The sequence below is a fragment of the Lycorma delicatula genome, chromosome 2, assembly GCF_047948215.1.
Source record: "Lycorma delicatula isolate Av1 chromosome 2, ASM4794821v1, whole genome shotgun sequence".
NCBI classification, from domain to species: Eukaryota; Metazoa; Arthropoda; class Insecta; order Hemiptera; family Fulgoridae; genus Lycorma; species Lycorma delicatula.
In genome coordinates this window covers 54376604-54400567 of record NC_134456.1, presented here as the reverse complement: position 1 = coordinate 54400567, position 23964 = coordinate 54376604, and the positions used below count along the sequence as shown (strand labels likewise).

General features: G+C 29.0%; 1 protein-coding gene across 1 annotated transcript; it reads right to left on the bottom strand.

Annotated features, from left to right (window-relative positions):
• Window positions 1-582: 582 nt before the first annotated feature.
• Window positions 583-22998, bottom strand: mRpS22 (mitochondrial ribosomal protein S22). The gene is made up of 7 exons (XM_075355320.1): window positions 22822-22998; window positions 21481-21644; window positions 15610-15780; window positions 13750-13893; window positions 7307-7536; window positions 4482-4587; window positions 583-859 (listed from the first exon to the last, which is right to left on the bottom strand). Exons 1-7 carry the CDS (start codon window positions 22928-22930, stop codon window positions 752-754), a joined length of 1032 nt encoding a protein of 343 aa, XP_075211435.1. The 5' UTR covers window positions 22931-22998; the 3' UTR covers window positions 583-751.
• Window positions 22999-23964: the final 966 nt, after the last annotated feature.

The following is a 23964-nucleotide window of genomic DNA, read 5'->3' as shown; positions in this document are numbered from 1 at the left end:
AAATAAAAGAAAGGTATTTTTGACAATCTGCAGGTCTTCCAGACCATTAAGAATGCTGCATTGAAGCATGTAGAAAAGAATAAAACCATACTGTGAAAATAAGGCTTGAAAAGTGTAGTAACTGTGATGAATTAAGTAACATAATTTTTGCATTCTAATCTTGGCTATTTCTCAGAAAATTTAGTTATGTTAAGTGAAAAATAGGGAGAGAAATTTTATCAGAGGATAAAAGAAATGAATAGGTGACACCAAGTTTGATAGATGACTTCATGATGGGCAATTATTGGTATGTGACTTAATCAGAACCACAAACTAGTTTTGAGGTTCTTTATTGTTGTTAACAATGAAGTTAAGAAGAAAACAGTTTGCTTAAAGTATGCTTAAAATGTTTAAACCTATATATTTATTTTAATGTCTATATATGTACTACTGAGATTATTCGAGAAAGAGCTAAAAATAAACAGAAATTATTCAGAAATCCACAAGAATTCTAGAGAGAATTTTTATGTTGTGGTATAAAATTTGTAAGGAAAATAGAGAGAAATAAAAGAAGTATTGAAACAAATATAAAAAGCAAATATATATAAATCAGACATGCAAATATGAATCTATTATTGAAAAATTAAGATTTTGAAGACATCCTTAAAATATTTACTTATTTATTAATTAATAGTAATGTTATTACAATTTTAAGCACAATATGATGAAAAATGTAACTACACATAAAATAACTATTCACAGCATCATTAATCTAGTTAGATTGTTGTTGAAGTCCAGGCAGGTTTTCATGTGTATCAATGTATGCTTTGTATGTCATTTCTAAAACACCTCTTTTGTTTGAATCAAGTTCAATGTATGACTGTAACAAAAAAAATAATGAAAATAAAATCTCAAGATTAATAAAATAACATAAATACAAGGCCTATTCAAAACATATCTAATTTTAATTTTAAAATGAAATATTTCACTTATCAGTTCTAGCTCTTGTCTTCTTCGAACTACAACCTTTGCAACTCAACAAAATTAATCTAGCACTCTTCCTGTAACTCAAAATATTTCTGAACTGTCATTTCAGAATGCCAATCAAGTGTAAATAGCATTATGATTTTATAATTCTCTCTTGACTCTGAAATTTTGACTTTTCAAACAAAATTTTGAGCTTGGGAAATAACCAAAACTTGTAGGGAGTCACATCTGGAGAATAAGATGCTTTGCAAACCTGGATAACCTCACATTCAGTTAAAAACTTCTGCACTTCATGCTAGGAGTGGGTGTGGGCATAGGTATAATGGTGTTTTCAGTTATATGACTTCCACAGATCTATTCTTTTGTATAGGTAGTTCCACTCGCAAGCTATGCTAGTCAATGTTCAAAGAATCCTGTACCTTGCCCCTTAATAATCAAGTATAGTCTGTTACCAATAGGATCCGATTATTATTACATACCTCCAATAATTAATTTACATAAACAAAATACATTGATTCAGATTATATTCATAAACTCATCAGATATTGCACATTAAACAGTTACGATGCAAATAAAAGTAAAATTTATGTTGCAGACCTACTATAATTGAATGGAAATGTCTTAATTAGGGAAAAGTAAATTACTGAGCAAACAATCTAAGGAAATAATAAAAAAAAAATGTGATTGACTTTATGACTAAGAAAGCATGGAAAGGGATATTTCTGATTGATTTCAAAAAATTTTACACTGAGTTTTAAAATCCACAAAAGTGTCTGTAATCATATTAAAAAGGTGAGAACTCAGTAAAAAAAAAGATAAGACAATTCATCTTCTTCCAGTTTCTCTTGCACAAAAAACTAAAAAGTAATGTGTAATATCTAACATGGCTTCTACTAAACAAAAGTTCTCAATTTTACATTCCTGGAGGATGTGTTTCTACTACTTCATAAATTAGTTATGAAACTTATGTAGGAAAAATTGTTTTCAGGATGAAAAGATGCCTTAAACTAAATTTTAAAATTGATAGAATTAGGTGGCAAAAACTGTAAACAGGTTAGTTCTAGTATGAGAACTTAATAAACAGTAAAAAAAATTTCAATTTCTTGGACAAATTCAAAAATTTAGGGAAGAAGGTTGCCTGGTTGTCTAAACCAACAAAACTTGTGTTAAAAGCAGCCACACTCAGAGTAAAATTGGTCACATAAAATAAGAAGATTGAAAGAAATGAATGTTTATTACTCGACAGATTTATAAAAATTCTACACAAAACAAGAAATTGATTTTATTTGAAGATGAAGTTGTATTTCAAGATGAAGTTGTTCATCTTGAAAAAGTAGATGTCCAAAACTTGGTTAATAAATCACAATATTCCTTTTAAAGACAAAATGCTTAATGTTGAACTAACGAAAGAGAACAAACTGCATTATGTTTGGTAGGACATTAATGAAATATTAGCTGTGAGAGGATATAGCATAATCTATCTTCCTGTAAATGACCCAGAATTTAATGCAACTGAACTAATTTGGTCTGAACTGAAGAACTGGATAACACCTCACAATGTGATGTTTAATCTAGAAGGCATCATACACCTTTGTGAGGATAAAATTATCCAATATTGGAAAAGAGTTGGCAAAAAAAAGTAGTCACATGAAAATGATAGAAGAATAAAGAAAGATTCAGGGACCAATTGAAGAGATCTTTGAGTCTTTAATCAATAATGCTAACAACGATTAAGAAAGTTGAAGTGACTATAGAAAATAATGACTTTTTATGAAATTAAAGAAATAAAAGATTGGATGGTGAGCAAATAATAAAAAAAAGGCACATCCATTGATGTAATAATTAAAAAAAAAAAAATTATTCAGCTTTTCATTTTCATCTTATCTGAAGAAAAAATGTATAAATATAAAATAACTGTTAACACTTAAATCGCTGCTAACATTTGATAGCCTACAAAGGATAATAATAGGTCTGTTATTACTTTTAAGTAATTTATTCTTAATTTCCTTCTGAGTCTGATTAATTTGTTTTTGTTTTTTTGAACACTTTTTATGACTGCATAGGATACTTTAGTTAGTCTGTTATCCAAGTCTCTTTAAAGAGATTGTTTGGACCTTGCGGTCCTCCCAGTACCTCTTCATATGTTCTGATTTCCAAGCCCTTTCTGGTGTTGAAAATGTTCATGTTATGAGTTTCTTTCTTATAAATATGAAGCAAGTGTTTTTGTCCTTGATTTTTTCATTTAATTTCTTGCCTTCTGGTGTAAGGCCAATTTCCTTCAGATCTTCTTTTATTTCTCTGATCCATCTGCATCATGTCTTAGTGGTTTTTGTTGAGATTGTACTGTACCAGCTGCTTCAAAAGTTTTGAATCTTGCATCTTCACGATGTGTTCAAAGAATCCTAGTCTCCTCTTATGCATGTTATCAGTGATTGGTTTTTACACTTTGTACATGACTCTGTTGGGCACAATCCACCATTGCCTGTCTTTCTGGTGACAGCAATACCTCCCTGGTATTCTCCTAGTTTTTTCTTGAGTTGTAAATGATCCTGTTGAGGATGATTCTTGAAAGAAATTTGTATGTTGCACTTAGGAGTGAGATTCCCCTATAGTTCTAGTCTTGCAGTAGTTAGGATCTTAGTTTGTTCATTTTTTTTGTGAAACAGGTGGATGAAGGCTGTCATCCAGTGTTGTTTTGGTAGTTCTTCGATTTAGATGTTGACAAGCTGTTGATGAAGGGCAATTTTTACTGGTCTTCCTGCATATTTCCAATTGTCTATAAAGGTCTAATCTTTTCTGGTTGCTTTATAATTCTTTACCTCACTCAGAAATTGGTACTTCTATTGTGGGAGGGTTGATGTCTTCGATGGTGGTGTTGTTATTGGGATGCTGGTGTCAAAGGTTGGGATTTCTGTCAGTTCTTGCGATTTAGAAGTTAGTTGAAATATCTAGCTAGGATTTCTGCATTGTCTTTGGTGCAATGGGCCAGATTTTGGTTTTCATCCTTGATTAGCAGGGTTGGGGTTCGTATTTTTTGATTTGTTTTTTGAAGGTTTTGTGGTATAAGGTTTTGTAATAATATTGCCAATCTGATTAGATACTGTGAAATGACACAATAGTCAAGCTAATTAAAACAAGATGTTTAACAGTTGTAGTAATACTGGCATAAAACCTTTTACCTCTTTCCCATAGCCCCAAATATGTATCAATTAACAACCACTTTTTTCAGCATCTTAAACAATTCCTTATATCACAGAGGTTTACAAATAATAAAGAATTAAACGATGGTTAAAATCACTGACAGGAAGATACTTTGAGAACAAAATGAGAAAAATGAGGAAACAAGTTTAAAATGTGTTGAAGTTAGTGATGACTATGTTTAAAACAATAAATATGTTGATTTAATAAAGAACTCATCCCTTAAATAATTGTTAATGTTCAATTCTAATTATTCATAACTATTGTAGGGATAAGATACGAACAGGAGTATAAAATTAATTTAAAAAATTATTTACCTTAATAAATGCTAATTCATCTCCAGGTTTATAAGTTGTTTTAGCTGATTTACTTTCAGGTTTCAACAAATGAAGTAAGGTAATAGCCCACACTGCATCTTCTAACCTGTTACAAAGAGTATAAACAACATATTAAAATTTGATTAATAGAAAAGAAACATTTTTAACTTAAATTAATTTTGAGCTTATTGCAAAAAACTATATAAATAGTGAATCGGTAGATCTGATAATATAAAGTATGACTTCATTTAATTTTTATGTAACATATCACTAGATCATCAATCTTTCACTGGACTGAACTTCAGAAATAAACAATCTTTACAGTGAGTGAATGCCTAAAAATAAATGAAAATAAATGAAAGAAATGCCTAAAAATAAACATAATTTATGTTACAGCTTACTTATGTTATAACGTAGTTTATGTTATATTAGTGGAGATAATTCATGCTGACATAAATTATCTCCACTATAAATTTATTTATAAACAATCAAAATTATACAATGTATTTTTTATTATTGAGTTTCTATAAAACAGGCTTTTTCTACAATTATTTAAAATTAATAATGGTAATTGTGAGCCTGAACGTCCTCAACCTTAATCTTTTTCAAATTGAAGCATGTTGAAAAATATGTCATATAATTAATAAAAATAAAAGTTTTAAGTCGGAAGAGTGAAATTACCTTAGTATTCTTCCTCAGAATCTGTAACGGCAGTAGTGTTGTTATCAGCTGTTTTGGACAACTGCATCATATAGTAAGGATACAATGAAGCTGTTTACTGGTCACCTAAATAGGTAAAATATGTATATTTAATGTTAATTAGACAAAGTTGTGAGCAAAGTGAGCATAGGTTATATTGATATAGTGCACGATACGTCATTACACGGAATCAACATAATCTAATCAAACATAACCTACACTCGCTAACCTCGTCTGACTAACATTAAAAATAAAAATTATATACAATAAGTTATATGTACAGGTAATTTTATTTTTATATATGCAAACAATTGGATTTCAGTAGGGGTTAACAACGCTACTGCCATTATAGATTCTGAGGAAGAATAATGAGGTAATTTCATTCTTCTGACTTTTGAAACTTGTATTTTTGTTAATTATATAACATATTTTTCAACATACTTCAATTTGAAAAAGATTACGGTTGAGGACGCTCAGGTTCACAATTACCTTAACAATACATAAAGCACATCTTTAATACCAATTTTTAAATATTCAGCAAGATTTTTAGTACAATAATGTAATAAGTATTTCAGATATGCCAACAATTTATTAGTTTGATGCTTCAAGATGATTCAACTGATGAAGTAAAATAGAAAAAACTTAATTTTGTGACTACTTTATATTTAGTTTATCCATAAATTATAGTGACAATAAATATCTGGCTTCAACTTAAAACACTACCAAGATAATTTGAAATCAAAATAGCATTCTGACTGAATTAAGTCACCAATTTTTCATCTATCTAGTAAAATAATAAAAAATACTATTTATTTTTTTAATCTGTTTATACATTATAATCATCTTAACAAATTAATAACAAATGTAATTTTGTGTGTAACTGTGAGTATTAAAAACTTAAATTATTCAACGTTCCTATTACACCAGTTAAACATTAAATTATTAAAATCAATTTTAATGATTAATACAAAGTACATAAGGTAAGAAATGAATCAAAACATCATTGCAGCTACATTACATACAGTATTGAGCTGTGCGCTATTGAAAGATTATGTATTGCAAAAGTACAATGTCTTGCATTTTTAACTGACTTCATTGTTTTTCTTTGTTTGGTACAAATTATAATTTTTAATAATACATTTCTATAAAAATATATTTTTTTAATTAAAATTACATTATCAATTAAGCAAACTGAATAAATTAAAGGTGAATTTATTTTGGGAATCTGCTGTACCATAAAGAATAATTTATGAATGAATTCATAAGGAGAAAATTTCATGCATACTTTAAAATGTAAGCATAAAATAGAATTCAGACATAGCACTTTTAATATTAACTGTTTCTAAGTAATAATATGAAATGACTATTTTTCTAAGAGATTGCTGCAATTTCCAATATTTTAAAAGAAATTCTTACCTCCTTCATAACTTTTTCATTAAACTTGCTTTACCTTTAATTTTTTCTCCATATTTTTTTTTTAAATTAAATTATAGAACATTTGGATTGCATTACCAAGCAAACAGGTAAATAACAGAGGGTGAAATCTTATAAAAATCCTATTTATTTGCATTAAAAAATTTACAACTCATCAAGGAACTATAAAAATGAACAAATTATAATAATATATGAAATTCAATTTCATCGATCATCTGGTTCATAAGATATGAAAGAAAAGCTTTTCACAACCCAAAATATAAAAATGAAAAAGTACACTATTTTTAAAACTAATAATTTTTCAGTTTTTTCAAAACTGTGAAAAATATAATTTTGTTAGTAATAGTAATAATTAATTTATTATTATCATTAATAATTAAGACTCTAGGTTCGAATCCCAATCACACTTGATACTTGTATATATTATAAAATGAGTTTTTCATCTTTATAATAAAAAAAGAAGCAATATATAAGAATATATTGCTTCTTAAAAAAAAAAAAAATAGAGTACATTGAGTGAATAGCCGATAGTTTGTAAGAATAAATAAATATTTTATTTGTTTTATATAATTGGTAATCTTTTAGACTGTATATATTTTCATCATTAAATATGTAAATACGTTCCTTATTGAAATATTGGGAAAACTATAGCAATTATGATTAAATATTTCCAAATTAATAAACTGGAGTACCTGGCAGTCCGTAGATTTTCGATTATCAGATTATCAATATCCCTTTGTGAAGCAATATGAAATATTAAAGGACCATAATGACGTGTTGATCTTAACAATTCAAAACACTGTGTTTCATTTACATGATCATAAACTGTAACTGTAACACGAAGATAATCTGCATCATTTGGCTCGAATTGTAAACAAGCAAGATCTAAGATGAACTCATATTCATGCCTTTCACACAAATCCTACAGAAAACACATTAAACAAAATTTAAAAAAATATATACTTAGATAAATCAAAACCGTAAATAAATTAGTATGATAAGAAATGGATTAATATAAATATTTATATATTTTTATCAGTGTCGCTTGACTGTCTTCATGCACTTTTCCGTCCTTTTCTACTCTAGTTAAGGATTTGTCATCAGATTGTTTTTAATTCACTTAAAACACATTTATTATAGTAAAAAATTTCATATCACAACAAATTTTCATTATTTTTACATATTAGATTATCAAATATAAATACAATAAATAAATTAATAAATTTATCGTTGCTATTCAAGATCATCTATTTAAATTTTTGTTAACCCAGAAGTCTAGAAAATTGTGAGATTCAGCAAAATCAATATTTAATTTAGTGATGACCAACATTTATTAATTTAACATGAATTATCTTGGTCCTGGAGTCATTCAAAATAAAGCAGTTTCCATCAAACACATACTTAATACATTTAAAAATAACTTCAAGCTATAAGCAACTTCCCTATAGAATTTTGCTTTAAAAATCTCCCGGCTTTAACAAATTTAGAAGCATAATCATTATAAAAAAGTATAAAATTTGGATTAAATTTTTGGGGTTAATTATTAATGTAGTCTAAGAAGAGTAATGAGCTAAGACTAAATCAAAGTTACCCTGTTCCTAATTCTCATCCACATTTTAAGCAGAGCATTTTAAGCCATTTCTTACTACATACAAGTTCTATACGCTTACGGTCAATAAGAAGTTTGATTCAACACATTTTTAGATAAAGTCTATAAAGAAAAATCTGACAAATGATACACACACAAACTAGGAAAATAAAAGAAGGCAATAGCTACTCTCCTGAGTCAATCAAAGAAAATGCCAGATAATTGCAAACAACACATGAAGCCAGCTAAATACTGTAATTCTTCTTGAAACTACATTACAAGTACTAAAAAAATTGGGTTTTATTTAAGTTTGATTCCAGCTGGTTACAGAATACTTTGTTAAAAAAACCTTTTAGATCCCTTTTTGTGGACAAACAAAGCGTACATGTGTTTCAGCATACATTAATCATTAGGAAAAACTCCAGTTTGAATAGATCCATTTTCATTGCCAAAATAAATTCCAGCTGGCTAGCATCAATATGTGGTTTACTTGCTGGAATATCACTCCAAAAGATGATTTAATTTTGAGTGAATTAATTAATTAATGACTTCAAAAATACAACAATGAAATCTCTGTTTTTCAGTATTGTGGATTTGTTGTTATTACTTCCTCATACGAAGTAAAGGAGTTATGAAATTGTGAAAAATTTCGGTTTTCAGATTTCAACAGCAATATCCATTTTGACTAGTTTCGGCGTGACATCTGTATGTTTGTACATATGTATCTCATGAAACTCAAAAACAATTAGCCGTAGAATGTTGAAATCTTGTATTTGGGACTGTTGTAACATCTCGTTGTGCACCTCCCTATTTGATTGCAATCGACTGAACCAAAAAAGCCCAAAATCCAAAATATTTGGATTTTGGAGACTAATATAAAATGCTAAAGAAATTCTTGGGCCATTTTTTTTTTTTTAGCATAATTGAATATTACGTGTTAGTATTTTGTGATAAAGGCACACAAACTATTCACAACGCAATATAGTTCAAATCGGTGTCCTAAAGCCGGTGCCATCCCCTTGTTAGCTACAGTAATATGGGTCTTAGGTGTCTTATACCGATTTAACTTTTTATAGAAAAATATCACTAGAGTTATTTTCTTTCAGAATTAGAAATTATTTGCTTATGAAAAACAATTATTTATTAAACATTAAGTATGATCTAGTACATTAGAATAATTTTATTTCCAAAGCCTATCTTGTTTTACCTTTTATACATTTTCAAAAACGGTTAGCTGTAGAACAATGAAATTTTGTATTTAGGACTGTTGTAACATCTAGTTTTGCACCTCCCTTTTTGATTACAATCAACTGGGCAATCGACTTTAGAATAATTGAATGTTATGTTTGTAATAACCATGTATATTATATCCGATTATTTAATATTAATTGAAAATTATATTTAGAATAGTATTATTTTTGGATTTTCTTAGAAAAATCTTCTAAAAGTTATATATTTATTTAAAAAAAATAATTTTATTTAATTATTTGACAGAACAATAAAATATAATGTTATGTTGGAACTAACTGCACATTTTTGAATTGTATTCAACTTAAAGTGATTGTTGAAAATTATTTTATTAATTACTGTTGTCATTTGGATTCAAGTAATATATTTTTTTAAATAATTGTATTTACTTCACTAGAAAAACTACTTACATTTAAAAAGAATGATTTGTAAATTAATTTCAAAATACTTACTCTATCCTTCAAATTTATATTTCTATTTAATAAAAATGTAAGTATCTTTCAAATGACATCTTTTTCTTCTTATGGGGAAGTTATTCTGATCATAGAAAAAGTATAGTTCATAACTCGACTTGTAACACATATTATGCCCTTGTGAAAATACGTAACTTTTTTCATTTGGGTGAAATAAGCTTCTTACAACTCTTGTTACATAATGTACTATTCTAGATCAGTATTATTCGTATCTTCGTGAGTTGCATATAAACAAAAGTTTCAGATATCTGGTATGTCATATAAATAAAAGTTAATAATAATTATAATCCATTTAGTGAATTCCTGTATACTGATTAAATAAAGTTTAACCAGTATAAGTTTAAATGAAGTACAGCAAAAAATGTGTATATGTAATTTAATAGGTGTAAAAGGAAGTCATGTAGTATTCACATCATATTTTTATTAATAAAAGATAAATAACAGATTAGTAGATTAGTAGATTCTAGTATATTACACCACAGTTTGCTATTTTCTGCAGGTCAATGGTTGCTCCACAAAATAAAGCATAAGCATAAGGGAAAATCCCTACATAATATCCAACTTGTAAAGACAAACAGTGAGTCTTGGTCAACACAAGATTGCAATTTTAATTTTTGGGTAATATACCACGTGAAGTACCATCCACCATATAAGTGTATTTATGATTTTGCAGAAGTAACTTGTGATGATAGATTTGCATATTTAGGATTTCAATTTCCTTTACTTCATACTAGTCGGTTTCTAGTAAGGTATTAATTTTCTATCCTTTACTATATTGATTATGCTGTGGTCAAAAGGTTTCACCAAAAATTTTAAACTGTACAGGTGTTAAAAATAAATAATATGAAATGCAGAAGGCTGTATTATCTAGGCCACCATTTTTGCCTTTCTGCCATTTATTTAAAAGTATGTTTGGTACTTGGTTGGGTGTGTTACTTTTTATTTTATTATGACTTCATTCTGGAATCACTGGGTCAGTGAAATACAGTAATATAAGTAATGAATCTGATTTTTATGAAACTATAAAAGGGGTGTGAATGTTGAAAATTAATGTGCAAGCGATGAGAACATTTATGATTTTATTGAGGCTTTGTAATTTGGTTATAATGACAAGTTTGTGAAGAAGAATAAAATAATTTTGCTCAAAAGTATTTCTTCATATCTAATTTCAATAATTAGAACAATTTAAATAATTCCTCTTTTAAAAATTCATTATAGAAGGTATACCCAACATTTTAAATGTAAAAGTACAAAGGGTTAATTAATTTATTTAGTGGAGCAGGAATGAAACAGCCATTATATAAAAATGCACTTCAGTGGTTCTTAATATTTCATTTGTTGAAGTGAATGAAGGTCAATGCAAAACAGCATCATACACACATAGCATAAATAACTTCAACAGTTGATCCTAAAGGTAAGACAGAACTTTTTATTATTTTTTCCCCAACATATTTAAAAAAATAAATATGTAATACATGCAGAGCCAAAAGAGAAAGAATCTAATCAAGGTCTGTAAAATAGTTCTATACAAAGAAGACAAAAGACATTATAAAGAAACTAGTTTAAATTTTCAATAATATATAAGTAGAAAATCACAATAGTCTGTTACTCTGAAGATCACAATGCTTTTATTTATTATTAATAATATAATATATTTTTTAAGTAGTTCAACAGTTCTTTACTTTCCATCTTAAAGTCACGAAAAACATTTGAAAAGAAGCATATTTAATCTCTCCAGTTAAGTTATTAACTGAATTTTCATTAGTAATTTTAAGAATACAAGTAATCCTACTTCATGAAATCAGCAAGATGGTGTTAACTGTTACTGAAAACTTTAAAAAATAATTATTAAGAAATAATAATTATTATTCTAAAATAATTATTATAAGAAATTTCTTGAATGTCATTTATGTAATTTTCTATTCTATCGCATTTGGTGAATACTATGAAGTTCCTTTTTGCTGATTAACACTTACACAATAATCTTTGAATAGAGTTTTAAAATTTTTGAAATCAATTCTGAAGAAAATCTGCTGCACAAGTGATGAAATTAAGATCTTTTATACTATTATAGACAAACTTAGAATGAAATTCAATAGCTACATTATGTACAATCTCAAAGACAGTGGTTTTATATGGGTTTATTAATGACTAATAAAAAAAAAATAATGATTAAGCATTTTTTTAAAGAAACAGCAATCAACAAAATGACCACTGCACAAATTTAAAAAAAGACAAGAGTGTAAGCAAAACTAGTGAGATATCCATCCAGTAAAATAAGTAAATCTGACTTTTTTGAAAAAGCCTTTAAATAAACAGTCGTTAATAAATAGAATCCATTTTTTATTGTATAGAATGGACTTTATGCACTATAAACTAGTATTTCTTTCTTTTTTTAAGTGGCGGTAACAGATATGGTCATTAGCCATTAATAAATGCTGGTAGTAGGTTCCCAAAACTGTTCAATTTCAGTGATCAAATCAACAAAGTTGCTTAAACTAATGTTACTTCACTGAAACTTTACACCACTTAATTAACCAATAATGATGAAATAAAATGAAATACCAATTATGGTGAATTTATTTCAATAACTATCATAAATTAAATGTTCAATTACATGCAAATAAAGTTATGATTAATTCATAAAGAAATTTATGGTTGAGTGTATAAAAACATGTTTAATCGAATTACACAATTTAAAAACAGATAACCACCATTTTATATATATATATATATATATACTCAAATCTAGCAATAGCAAGCATTGCTGGATCTGCTAGTATAAAATAAAAATACAATTAGATAAAATAAGACATATAAGTGAAACCGTTGCAATTTTTAAGAATAAATTACGTCCTTAGTTGGTTAATAAAACAATAAAAACATATAAAACTGTATTCATAAATTATAAACAATAAACCTCAATAATATTCTGTAACTCACAACCTGAATGAATTTTCTAAACCATTATAATTAAGTTAAATTTCTAAACAATTAAGTCAGAAATCTCCAATTTTTTATTCTAATCAAATTGATTTATACTGTATTTCAATAAGTGGAGCACTAATTTAGTGAGTCAAAATGGTATCACTTTTAACAGGTTTTTCATGATTTTTGAGAGGTTATAACTTTTTTATTAGTATAATACACAAGAAACATTTTTATTTGCTATAAACATCTACAAAAACACTACAAGTTGTGCAAATTTGATATTTTTATCACCAGCCCTATCAGAGTTATTTGAAATCAAATTTCAATTTTTTTTTTTTTTAAATTAGTTTTCAAAAATTCATAAAGATTTAGGGTTAAGTATATCATCATTAATATTATTTACGTAAAACTACTAACATATACCTATATACAAAAAATAATTCAAACTGTGTATGCCATCCCTACTTCTTGAAAAAAATGACCAAAGTGTAATTTCACAGTTTTTCGTGTTCAACTTAAATGGTAATTTTTTAATAGAAAGAAGAGAGATAGGTAAATAAACTAGTAGATCAAACTTTTACCTTGAAAAAATATGATTAAATTGCTTTCTGTTTCATCCTTCCAGAACCAATAATTTTTTAGTTATGATTTTTTCGGTAATCCCTTACAATCACAAAATAGGTGTGTGAACGGTAACAAAAGTGGCTGCCATAGGTAAACTGCTTAAATAAAAAATTAAAAAAAAAAAATAGTTTTAAGGTCCTGAAACAAGTGGGTAAGTTTCAATTTTTTTTTTTAATTGGTCATTCGATTAGCTTATGTTTTTTTGACACTTCAAGTGGATTGATCCTACAGCAAATCAGATTAAAATTAGTTTTTATTAAAAGAAAATTACCAATAGATTTTCAGGTTTAAAAACTTTATGTGGAATCAGTTTACGTCCAGGAACAGGAAAATAAATTTGATTAATTCTTTCTCGTTCATTCCAATATGCTTTTCTCAGTGTTCCATTTGGTTCTCGTACAACAATAACCCTGTTCTATAAAAAAAAAACAAAAAAAAACACACATCTATATATATATATATATATATATATAAAAAATATAATTATCTGACAATAAAATCTTGGTTACTGGTAGCAAGACACAGATTAGTAAACCTACTGATTTGCCTCTATCTCATCATTTGCCTGTTTTTATTAGCTCTACTTAATTTCCTAGTTTTATTCATTTAAAATCTGACTAGCACAAGCTTTGGATTAGTTTAATTTCACTCAATTTCATTATTTTGACAGAGGCAGATTGATTGCTTCCAGAATTTTTTTTGCTGAAAATAGAAAAATAAACATATTGAAATTCACTCCTTTATTAAAATATAAAACACACAACTACAAAAGCAGTAATTTAATAATTAGATCTGAAAATATTAAAAAAAAATTTCATTACTTTAACTCTGCAAGGTCACAAACAAGCTATATTGAAGACATTCACAATGTAAAATTCAGGAATTGTCTGATATTTTATACATATATTTGCACTGTTACTGTCTAACTGGAGCTGTTATCTATAGAAAGTCATTTATGGGCACTGAATGAAAGGTTATGAGAGAGATGATTTTTTACATAAATAAAAATGCTAAGACACCATTCATCAAAACTGAACCAAGTTATAGACTTAACATAATACTAGCTAAAATTGCAGTCAAACAGCAGATCTCTATGTAAGTAAATAAGACAAGAAGACTTAACTGTTAACTAAAGACAACTTAACAAGACTTATATTAATTCAACCCAGTGAAGAGACTTAAGTAAATTTTTTCTTAAATTGCATATGCAAATTGTAAATAAGGAGGTTAATTTCATAAAACACATAATACATTAAGGAATAATTTTAAAAAAACTACAGGTTTCTTAGAGAAGAAAGAAAATGTAGATCATAACAAATATTAAATAACAGTATTAAGTACTTCCTATTAAACTTTAAATGCTCTAAAACTGAGGAAAAGTAATTTTTGGAGTATTCTCTACCCAAAGTAAAAGTTCTAATTTGTTAGGCCTGGTTGCTATGAATAAAGAATGTGTCAGAAGAACCTAACTGCAAAAAACTGTTCTTTCTTAAATCTATTCTCTACACCAAATAAATCTACAATATCATATTTTGCAGCTAATCTGCTACAAATTTAAAAATATAAAAGTTTATCAAAAGGTTAGGTATAAATAGATCATTAATTAGTAATATAAACAATTTATTAGAAACTGAGTTCATTAAGACTAATTTAGAAAAATTGACCTGGTTCTAAATCAGCTAAAACAGAAGGGGTTGTTTGGTCTTTTACTTGCAGGTGATGTAGCTGCAGCAAACTCAAAAAAATGTTTGAAGTGGACTGGAAATTATTGATGATTTTTTATTTATTTCTTTAAAAATTCACTTTTTAATGGATAAGTATTTACAGATTTCACAGAGTTAAGAATTTAAACATTTTTAAAGTATTTCCTGTCAAATGATATACAATGTAAACCATTAAAGCTTTATTTATTTACAAATGCATTATATTACATCAATGATAACACAAGAATAAATAATTGCAAATGATCTGTTACAAACCAGAACTTTGACAGGTTAAAAGCATAGAGCAGAGAAAAAATATGATAGTTGGTCTATTGTGTTCACCAACACAATAAACCAGTAAAAATTCAGGAATTTTAACAAAAACAGTTTGAAGTATGTTTTAATAGAAATTAAAATAATGAACTAACCACATCAGTTTTGGCAAATGATATATCAGTAAAAACATAATTAACATGTGGCTCCCATAATCCAGTTAATTCTTTATCAACTGAAAGTACTTCATTTATTTCTTTACGAGGTGGTAACACTGGTGGCATTTGCATTTTTTCCTCAGCACGTTTCTCTGCATCTTTTAGTTGCTGTAAAAGAAAGATATATACTGGAGTAACAACCAATTAATTAATCATTCCCATAAAAGCTAAATGAAACTTACATTATAGTAAATTAAAAATAAAATGTTATGAACAAAAGTGTAATTCATGAAAGGGACATTTTTGCTGCCATTTTCATCAAGAATTACTATGTTCATTTGTTATCCACACAACAGAAACTTTAAGCCATTCTGTGATATTTAAAAGTAAATAATTACTATTGTTAATGTGTAAAGTACCACTCTCCTTTCATTTGTATGGTAGGTCCCAGTAATTGGAATTAAAGTCAGGCACACCATTTTTCATATACCAGAAAGTTTCCATTCCATATTCCCACACACAAGCTTAACATTTATCTTGAATCAAACATCTACAAATATAAAAATCCTTTTTTAATTTCTTTAAAGAATTTCAAAAGTATATTATTTTTAAGAGTGATTTTATTTTAAACGTTTAACTATTGTTTTCTTGCAAAAATGAATTTTTTCAAAATCTAAAAAAATAGGTTTTGTTTAAAATGTTACTCTTTAGAATGTAAGAATATTATTAACTTTTAATATGTTTTGACCAAGTTTATTGAATTTTTTTGAAAAATACTTTAAATATTATAATGAAATAGGCTATATATAAATGTACTCTAACAATTACCCACTAAACAATGGTTTTGACAAACAAAAAATATCTTCAAATGGTCCATGTAGATAATGTAATTTTTCATTTAAAATATTTTCACATTTTTCTTCCAAACTTACTAAGTTTGAATGAAATTTACTGTAAAATACATTTACTGAGATAATATACCAAAGAAAGGAATTGCTTACTTTTTGAAATCTATTCTAAAAAATATAATATTAATAGCTTTTTAATCTGTATTTTTTCGCTTCCTGGCTTTCCATAATGATATTGTTACACTGTTAAAACTATGAAGAAAAACAAAATCAACTTAAGACAAATGCATCAAGCCACATTAAAATTAACAGTTTTATAAAAGTTGTTAACGTATAAAAATTAGTTAATGAGCTTTGGAAGTAGGTAAAAAAGTTAACAATTTCTAACCAAAAATGTAACTGTTAAAAGTGTATTTACAGACCATCACTTAACTTAACAAAAAATTTGTACATGCATTAACCATGGTTATACATGTCAAATGGGAAATTTCTCATAGCATTAAGAGATCTTGAAATATAGGATTGCAATATAGGGAAGGAAAAGTTATTTACAGGGTGTACAAAAAAAATATCAAAGTTTTAAAGCTATTTAATATTTCTTTACTTGACTTACAGTAATGAATCAAAAATAAAGTCAAAGAATAACTCTTATAGTTTTCCTTATCAGTGTTTAATTTGAGCACTTTTTTGGCAAACATCCAACCAATAGATGAGTGCAGCCCATATTTTAACCAACGTCTTCTGAAGTAATGGAAGCGTCAACTGTTTTAATCCTGTGCTTCAAACTGAGATTAAAAGATAGCAGATAGACATACACAAGATCCTTTATAAAACCTCAAAGGAAAAAATCATTTGGGATTACAGTGACTGTTCTTGGAGGGCACCACAAACAAGCTCTGTCTTCAGGATCATGTCAACCACACACAAATGCACATGTGCACACACACACGCAAATATGTATGCCTCAAAATCTGTAATAACTGTAATCAGTATGGAAAAATATGTGTTTCTTTAAAACACTCCATACTGTATCACCAGCACTGCTAGTTTGTGACCAGCTTTACTAATAAAATTTTTAGAACTATGCAGGAAAGACTACCTGACACATTCAACAACTTCTTAAGACATCCTGGATAGTTCCATACTCAGGTATTCAGCTGAATCAAACTGATTATATCATTAAAGAATGTTGTTGTCACTTGGAGGATCACAATTAAACTTTCTACAAAATGCATGTTGAACTGTAACTACACTTCTTTATTTTTCATCAGAGAAAGGGAAAGTCTTATCAGTCACCACCTGTTCACATAGACAGCAGTGTTGGGCTAATAGTGGATCTTGTATGACAACCCTGTGGGGCCCCTGTTGCTCATCCTCGAGGACTGACCTCCCCCCACTAATCATCAGCTAGCTTCCCCTAAATAATCCCTGTGATCATGCCCTCTATTAAATACCTGCTCCTCCTAGACTTAAGTATCCAACTTATAATGTTATCAGCATTTACGATACCCAACTGCTGATAATATTTTCTCATTAAGTGAGCCCAACCTGTGCACTTGAGTACCGCATGCTCCGAACTATCAATGGAGCACATAAATCAAACTCATTCCTCTGTCGGCCCTTCATGTACTCCTTGAAACACCCATGTCCTGTTAGGAATTGAGTAATATAATTCACTTCCCCAAACTTCCTCTGAACCCACAGCCTTCTTTCAGGCAGCAGTCACCTTGTCCATCTCCCTTTTTTTGAGGCATTCCATCTGGCCTACCACCTAAAAAAAGTTTTCTATTTCACCTTTCTCCCAGCTACTGATTACGTCTGCCCTCTGCTGAGCCATCAGATCAGTGGAAAGAGTTCCAGTCCCTACCAACTTTACATATGTGGAAATGGTTCTACAATTACAATAGATACATTGTGCCAGCCTTCTTTGGGCACCTTCCAATCTCATTCTTGCATGTTGCACCTCCAACCCCTGTGACCATACCAACATCGTGTAGAGGATCACAGCGTTGGCAATATGGAAGTAAGTTCTTCTTTGGAATACTTTGGTCCAACAGTATTACTCAAAATACTTGCCAGCGAGCCTACCAGCCTCGCAGTCCTTAAGACAGTTTTCATAATATGATGCTTGAAAAATCACCTCTCATCCAGCCTCATCTAATATTTAATGGCAGCAGAAGGTAGAATACACCACTCAAATGAAAATAATCTAGTTTGTCACCAGTAACCTGCTGTCCAATCTCTTACTAACAATTTTGGAAGGGTCCACCAATATATCCTCTTTCAAAATCTTCCATCCCCAGACATCACTATCTCATTGTAAATCTTTCTGATTACCTTTGACAGCGACTCTAGGATTACATAGATCCTTCCAGACAGCAACATTCTGAAAACCATCCTTCAACACCTGGGGGTACCAACAATCATCTCAAAACAGATGGTACTATGATCGCTTAAAATTATGTCCTCTGTTATTCTTGAATTCTGCTATGAAAGTGTTTGTTTATGAAGATGACATCAATAAATGAAGCACTGTTAATTCTGAAGAAGGTGGGAAGATTACCTTAGTTGACACTCTTCAAGTCCAGTCCCACCATTGTCTCCTTCAAAGCCCATCCTCTAGCGTTTGTCATGTGCACCCCAAAAGTCAAATGCTTGGCATTGAAATCACCTGCCAAGACCAACCCCAACACCACACTGTTCTAGCCAACTCGTCCAAATCTTCACAGAAATGCTCAATATCCACACTAGGTGACTAGCAGCAGCTAATTAATGTGACCTCAGCCAGCTCTACCCATGCAAGCCATTACCTGCTCCATAATCTCTGACCGGGAACTTACCTTTTGTACCACCAATTGCTGCAGCCTTCCTATTATTGGAAAACCAGCTGGACCTGCCGACAATTGATGGACAAAATCGATAAATTGATCCCCAATCGTTGACTCTATCTCATCATGGACAGCAGGGCTTCTATTTGTATTTATCTGTAGGATTCTTATTTCTGAGATTTCCTGTAGTTTCACCCTCTAAATCTACGGCCCTCAATACCACACACTGGATACCTGGTCATCTATTTGCCTATATTCATTTGGTGTCCCTTGTAACCACAGTTGAAGCATAACTTTGCTTCGTCTTCACCTGTACATTAACAAATATGTGCCCCACCTCCTGCAGCTGAAGCACTTGTCTTCCTCCTCTCTGGCAACACCCAACTTAGGAACCTACCCAATCCTAATTTGATTCTTCCCTAATACAGTGGTAGTCTCCCTCCTGGTGGAATCACAGTAGCTATCAGTGACCCACCAAATGCCAGTTTCAAATTTTTACTTCTTCTTACACTCATCCAGCGCTGCAACAATTTCCACCTGGACATCCTCCATTTTTGCCTCCAGATGAGATCCTTGATATGCATGTAAGCTTCCCACCTCTCTCTCAGCAGTCTCCCTCAATTTTCCCCTCTAATAGTGTCCCTAGGTTTATCTGTCACAACAGAAGATCCCTTAAGTATAACTGTAGCTCCTCTCCAACTCCCTTCCTCAGGGAGTACACCTATCCAGTATCCTCCTCAGTGACTACTCTTCAGGAGTTGTGCATAGAACCTAACCTTCCCTTTCACAATGACAATCTGCACTAGTTCTGTAAGCTGTTTCTTAACTTTAAGAGCAGCTTTAAAAGGGCACTTCAGGTCAAGTATACCATCATATAGAACCCTAGCAATCTGACTGTCCTCCAGCAATTGGCCCAACGATTCATATTTAGCAAACTGCAAAACACAGAAAGTTTTCTGTTCAGGAACTGTTTTCTTTGCTAGCAACACTGTTAAGCAGGAAGAAAAGGAAATCAACTTATAACCATGCATGCAACTAAAACTAATCAATTTGCTGTTTTATTCTAGCCTTAAATCAATACTGTAGTGCCCATACAAATTATGACCCTGATATTCTTTTCTGTGCATTCAGTATAACTTTCAAAAGATTCAGATTGCAATAATAAAACTAGAAAATTAAAAAGATAAACTGCAATACAGAAAGAAGTAAGACAAGGATGTAGCCTGTTCTCTTAACTTTTATGTTTAGTTTAACATTAAATATTACATTAGTGAACATAGTATAAAAGCAAATAAATGTGGGCAAGAGTGGTACTTAGCATCTGATATTAGAGAGTACATCTCTAGTAGAAAAAGTAAGGGGGAAAAACAGTAAAAGACAAAGGTACAAAAGGTACATGAATCAGATATTTGAGGATATAGAATGCAAAATGTAAGAGATTTGCTGAAGAGTAAATCAACAAAAAATAAAAAGTAGTCAATCAAAGGAAGCAGTCACACAAAAGCTAAAAATTTATATTTTCACAGAGATTTTTTCTGAAATCATTAAAATTTACATAATCATGTACTTTTATATTATGTAAATAAGAATCATGATTCTTATAAGATTTAATAATCTTAAGAATAAATAAGAATAAGAAGGAAGGTTCAAATGAAGTTAAAATTAATAGAATTTGGTGCAAAAGGTTTGTATAGTTTTTAATAAATTCTAACTTTATATTATATCTGTTATATTACAACTTTTTATAACTATTATAGTGTGGAATTATATTATTTAAGATAGCAAATAGAAACAAAAACATAAACTGAGTACACAAGACTGAACTTTCCATACTGACAAGCTGGAATCCTAGTAACTCTCTTCATAAAAAATTGAACCAGACATCTTTCTGTCAACCTGCTATTTCATTTAATCATTAAAATTTTTCTTCAAAATAATTAAAAACAAATTTAATATTTTTTAACCAAACTCACTCTATGCACAACAAAATTCTAAAAATACATCTTGTTAGCTTTAACTAAACCTATTATAACTAGACTTTATATAATATGTGATTTCAGGCTGCTTGTCATACACACAGACATATAAATTCTGTTTAGCTGAAAGAAAAAGGTCAAGATGATAACCACAAAATATCTACAACCAAGTAATATTAGCAGGTATTTAATTTTTGAAATAAAAAACTAACTAACCTCTTCAATTTGCTGTGTAGTCATAAATTTATAGGTTGGAGCTTTTAATTTCTTTCCTAGTTTTCTTCTCCTGAATACTTTTTCAAAATTTACTCTAGTAAGTTGTTTAAGCAGTTTCTGTACTTCAGGTTCATAGAACTGTTTCTTTATTTCTTCATTTATGGCTACAAAATAAAAACAAATGTTATACCAAATTAAATGTTATAAATAAAATTAGCGATGTAGTGTAAATTTAATAAATGAATGGTGAAATGAAGATAGTTTTAATAAAAATAGAATTGTTTAATTCTATGCTCTTTAACAGAACCCATAAATCTGAATGCATTATAAATTATATAATTATAATTAATATGTGTACTGCATTCCTCTATACAATTGTAAGATCCATAAAATTATATAAGATTCAGGTATTTAACAAAATACAAAATATAATTTAATTTATAAATCTTTAAATACCTAGGAAAATTTAAAAATAAAATATGTACTTTTAATTCATTATATGCTACTGGTTTAGATTGGACTTGACATAAGCTGGTGCTGTTCATTTTAGGAGTAAAAAAAAAGTGGATGTAAATACTGACTAAATTATTTATATTTAGTCATAAGTTGGATATCTCACCACTAGTATTGCAGTAATGAAGAAAAGAAGTAACTGAGTAAACAAACTGACTGTGATAAATAATAGGTATTCTCTAAACACGAGTCTTTAGTGAAGATTATTCGGATGATTAAAGATTTTATCAAAATAAATTAAACTACAAATAAAAATAAAGGTATAAAATTAAAAAGGTTGGTATAATTAAATGAAGACAGTATGGACCTGTGTAGTGATGCTGTGCATCATTGCCTTGAGGAACATTGAAGTTTGATCAAATTCAGTCAAAAAACAAAAATGCATGCAGCAATTAAATAATAATACAAGTTTCTTTGTGGGATTAAATTACTTTAAGTCTGGATCTAGTGTACGTGTTTTGCTGAAATATTTATATCGGATAATAATTTTATTTTTGATCTGCAACCAATATAACTTTGTATATTCAAAACTATTTCTATATTTTAAAATCAATTCATTTTAAAAATAAGGTACAATATTCATGTACCTTCCAGCACAAAATCATAAAATAATTGATTCTTATTGTTTACAGTACACACAAATTAAAATGTTCCAGAAATACATTAGAACTAGCTTAAATTGATTAAATGGACAGATTACAATAACTCATCAGTGAAAGTACAAAAGGTAAGGCGTATTTGTAAACAGATGACATTTAAAAAGATGGGGGGTGCAAAACTACACATGCACAAAATGTATAACACATAACCTAAGACAACAATAATTACCTTTAACAGGTTCATTAAATTGACTTCTGAAAGATAAGTCAAAATTAACTTTTAATTGAGGACCATTAATTAATCTGCACTGATTAATAAGCCGAGAAAACTTAAGCATGTCTTTCAGTAATTACAAACACAAGCACACCTTAAACTTTGGTTATAATACTACTTTTACACATTAGATTTATAATTCAATTGTGAACTGCTTATATGAACTACCTAAAAGTACAGTTTATAAATAATTAAATGAGGTCAAGTTTTGAGTATAAATATCTTAGAACTGTTATATTTTATAAGTTTTTAGTACACGTGAATTAATTTGTTCAGTTTTACCGTTTTTAAATGATACTGAAAAAATATCAGGCGCTTTTTTCGGGCTTTCTAGTAAGCCCGAAAACAGGCTTGCTCTCATAATTCTACTTCTGAAGGCCAACTTTAAACATTTAACTTCAGTTACAACTTAACAAGTTGTTCAATTATATGAAACTATTGAAAACACAACTGATTATTAAGAATTTTTGTAGTTAAACACAACGGTGAGACCAGTTATAAGGTACTATAGTTTAGTGAATTTAATCTAGAGAGTAAGTAGACTGTTTTCAAGATTCAGGTTACAATTTCAAAATTTCTTTATTATTAAATGAATGTGCATGCTGGTTTTCAACTAGAGTTATTTCTGTAGATAATTTTTTATGGTGAATTCTTCTTTTCTTATTATTTTTTTCAGATATTTTTTATTATGCCAGTATTGCTAAATTATTTTGTAAATCATATTTGGTTAGTTTCTAAATTACATAAGTTTAAATAGAAATGTGTCATAATATTTCTAAAAAAAGTTGATTAATTCTTAGTTGCATTTAAGAATCTTAATTTACTACTCTATTATTAACATGGATATGGATTGTCATTGGAGAGTGATAAGAGGTACTATAATAATGAGAGGTAATATATAATAATGTACCATGTATGATATACAATGTGATAATGTATGATAACGAGAGGTACTGTAATAATGGTTCTGTTAAGTTCTATTAACTAAGTCGGCTGCCATGGCAGTCAGCAACACCAGTAAGGCTGGCTGGCATCAACATCAATGGGTTGGCAAGACATTCTATCAGAAGAGGCAGTTTGGGTTTGTGTTCATCTTCA

Coding starts and splice junctions, on each gene's coding strand:
- mRpS22 (XM_075355320.1), bottom strand. CDS start 22,930: ATGCTTAAGTTTTCTCGGCTTATTAATCAGTGCAGATTAATTAATGGT. Junction 21,645..22,821: donor ATTTAATGAACCTGTTAAAG/GTAATTATTGTT, acceptor TTTATTTTGTAG/CCATAAATGAAGAAATAAAG. Junction 13,894..15,609: donor CATTTGCCAAAACTGATGTG/GTTAGTTCATTA, acceptor TTTTTTTTATAG/AACAGGGTTATTGTTGTACG.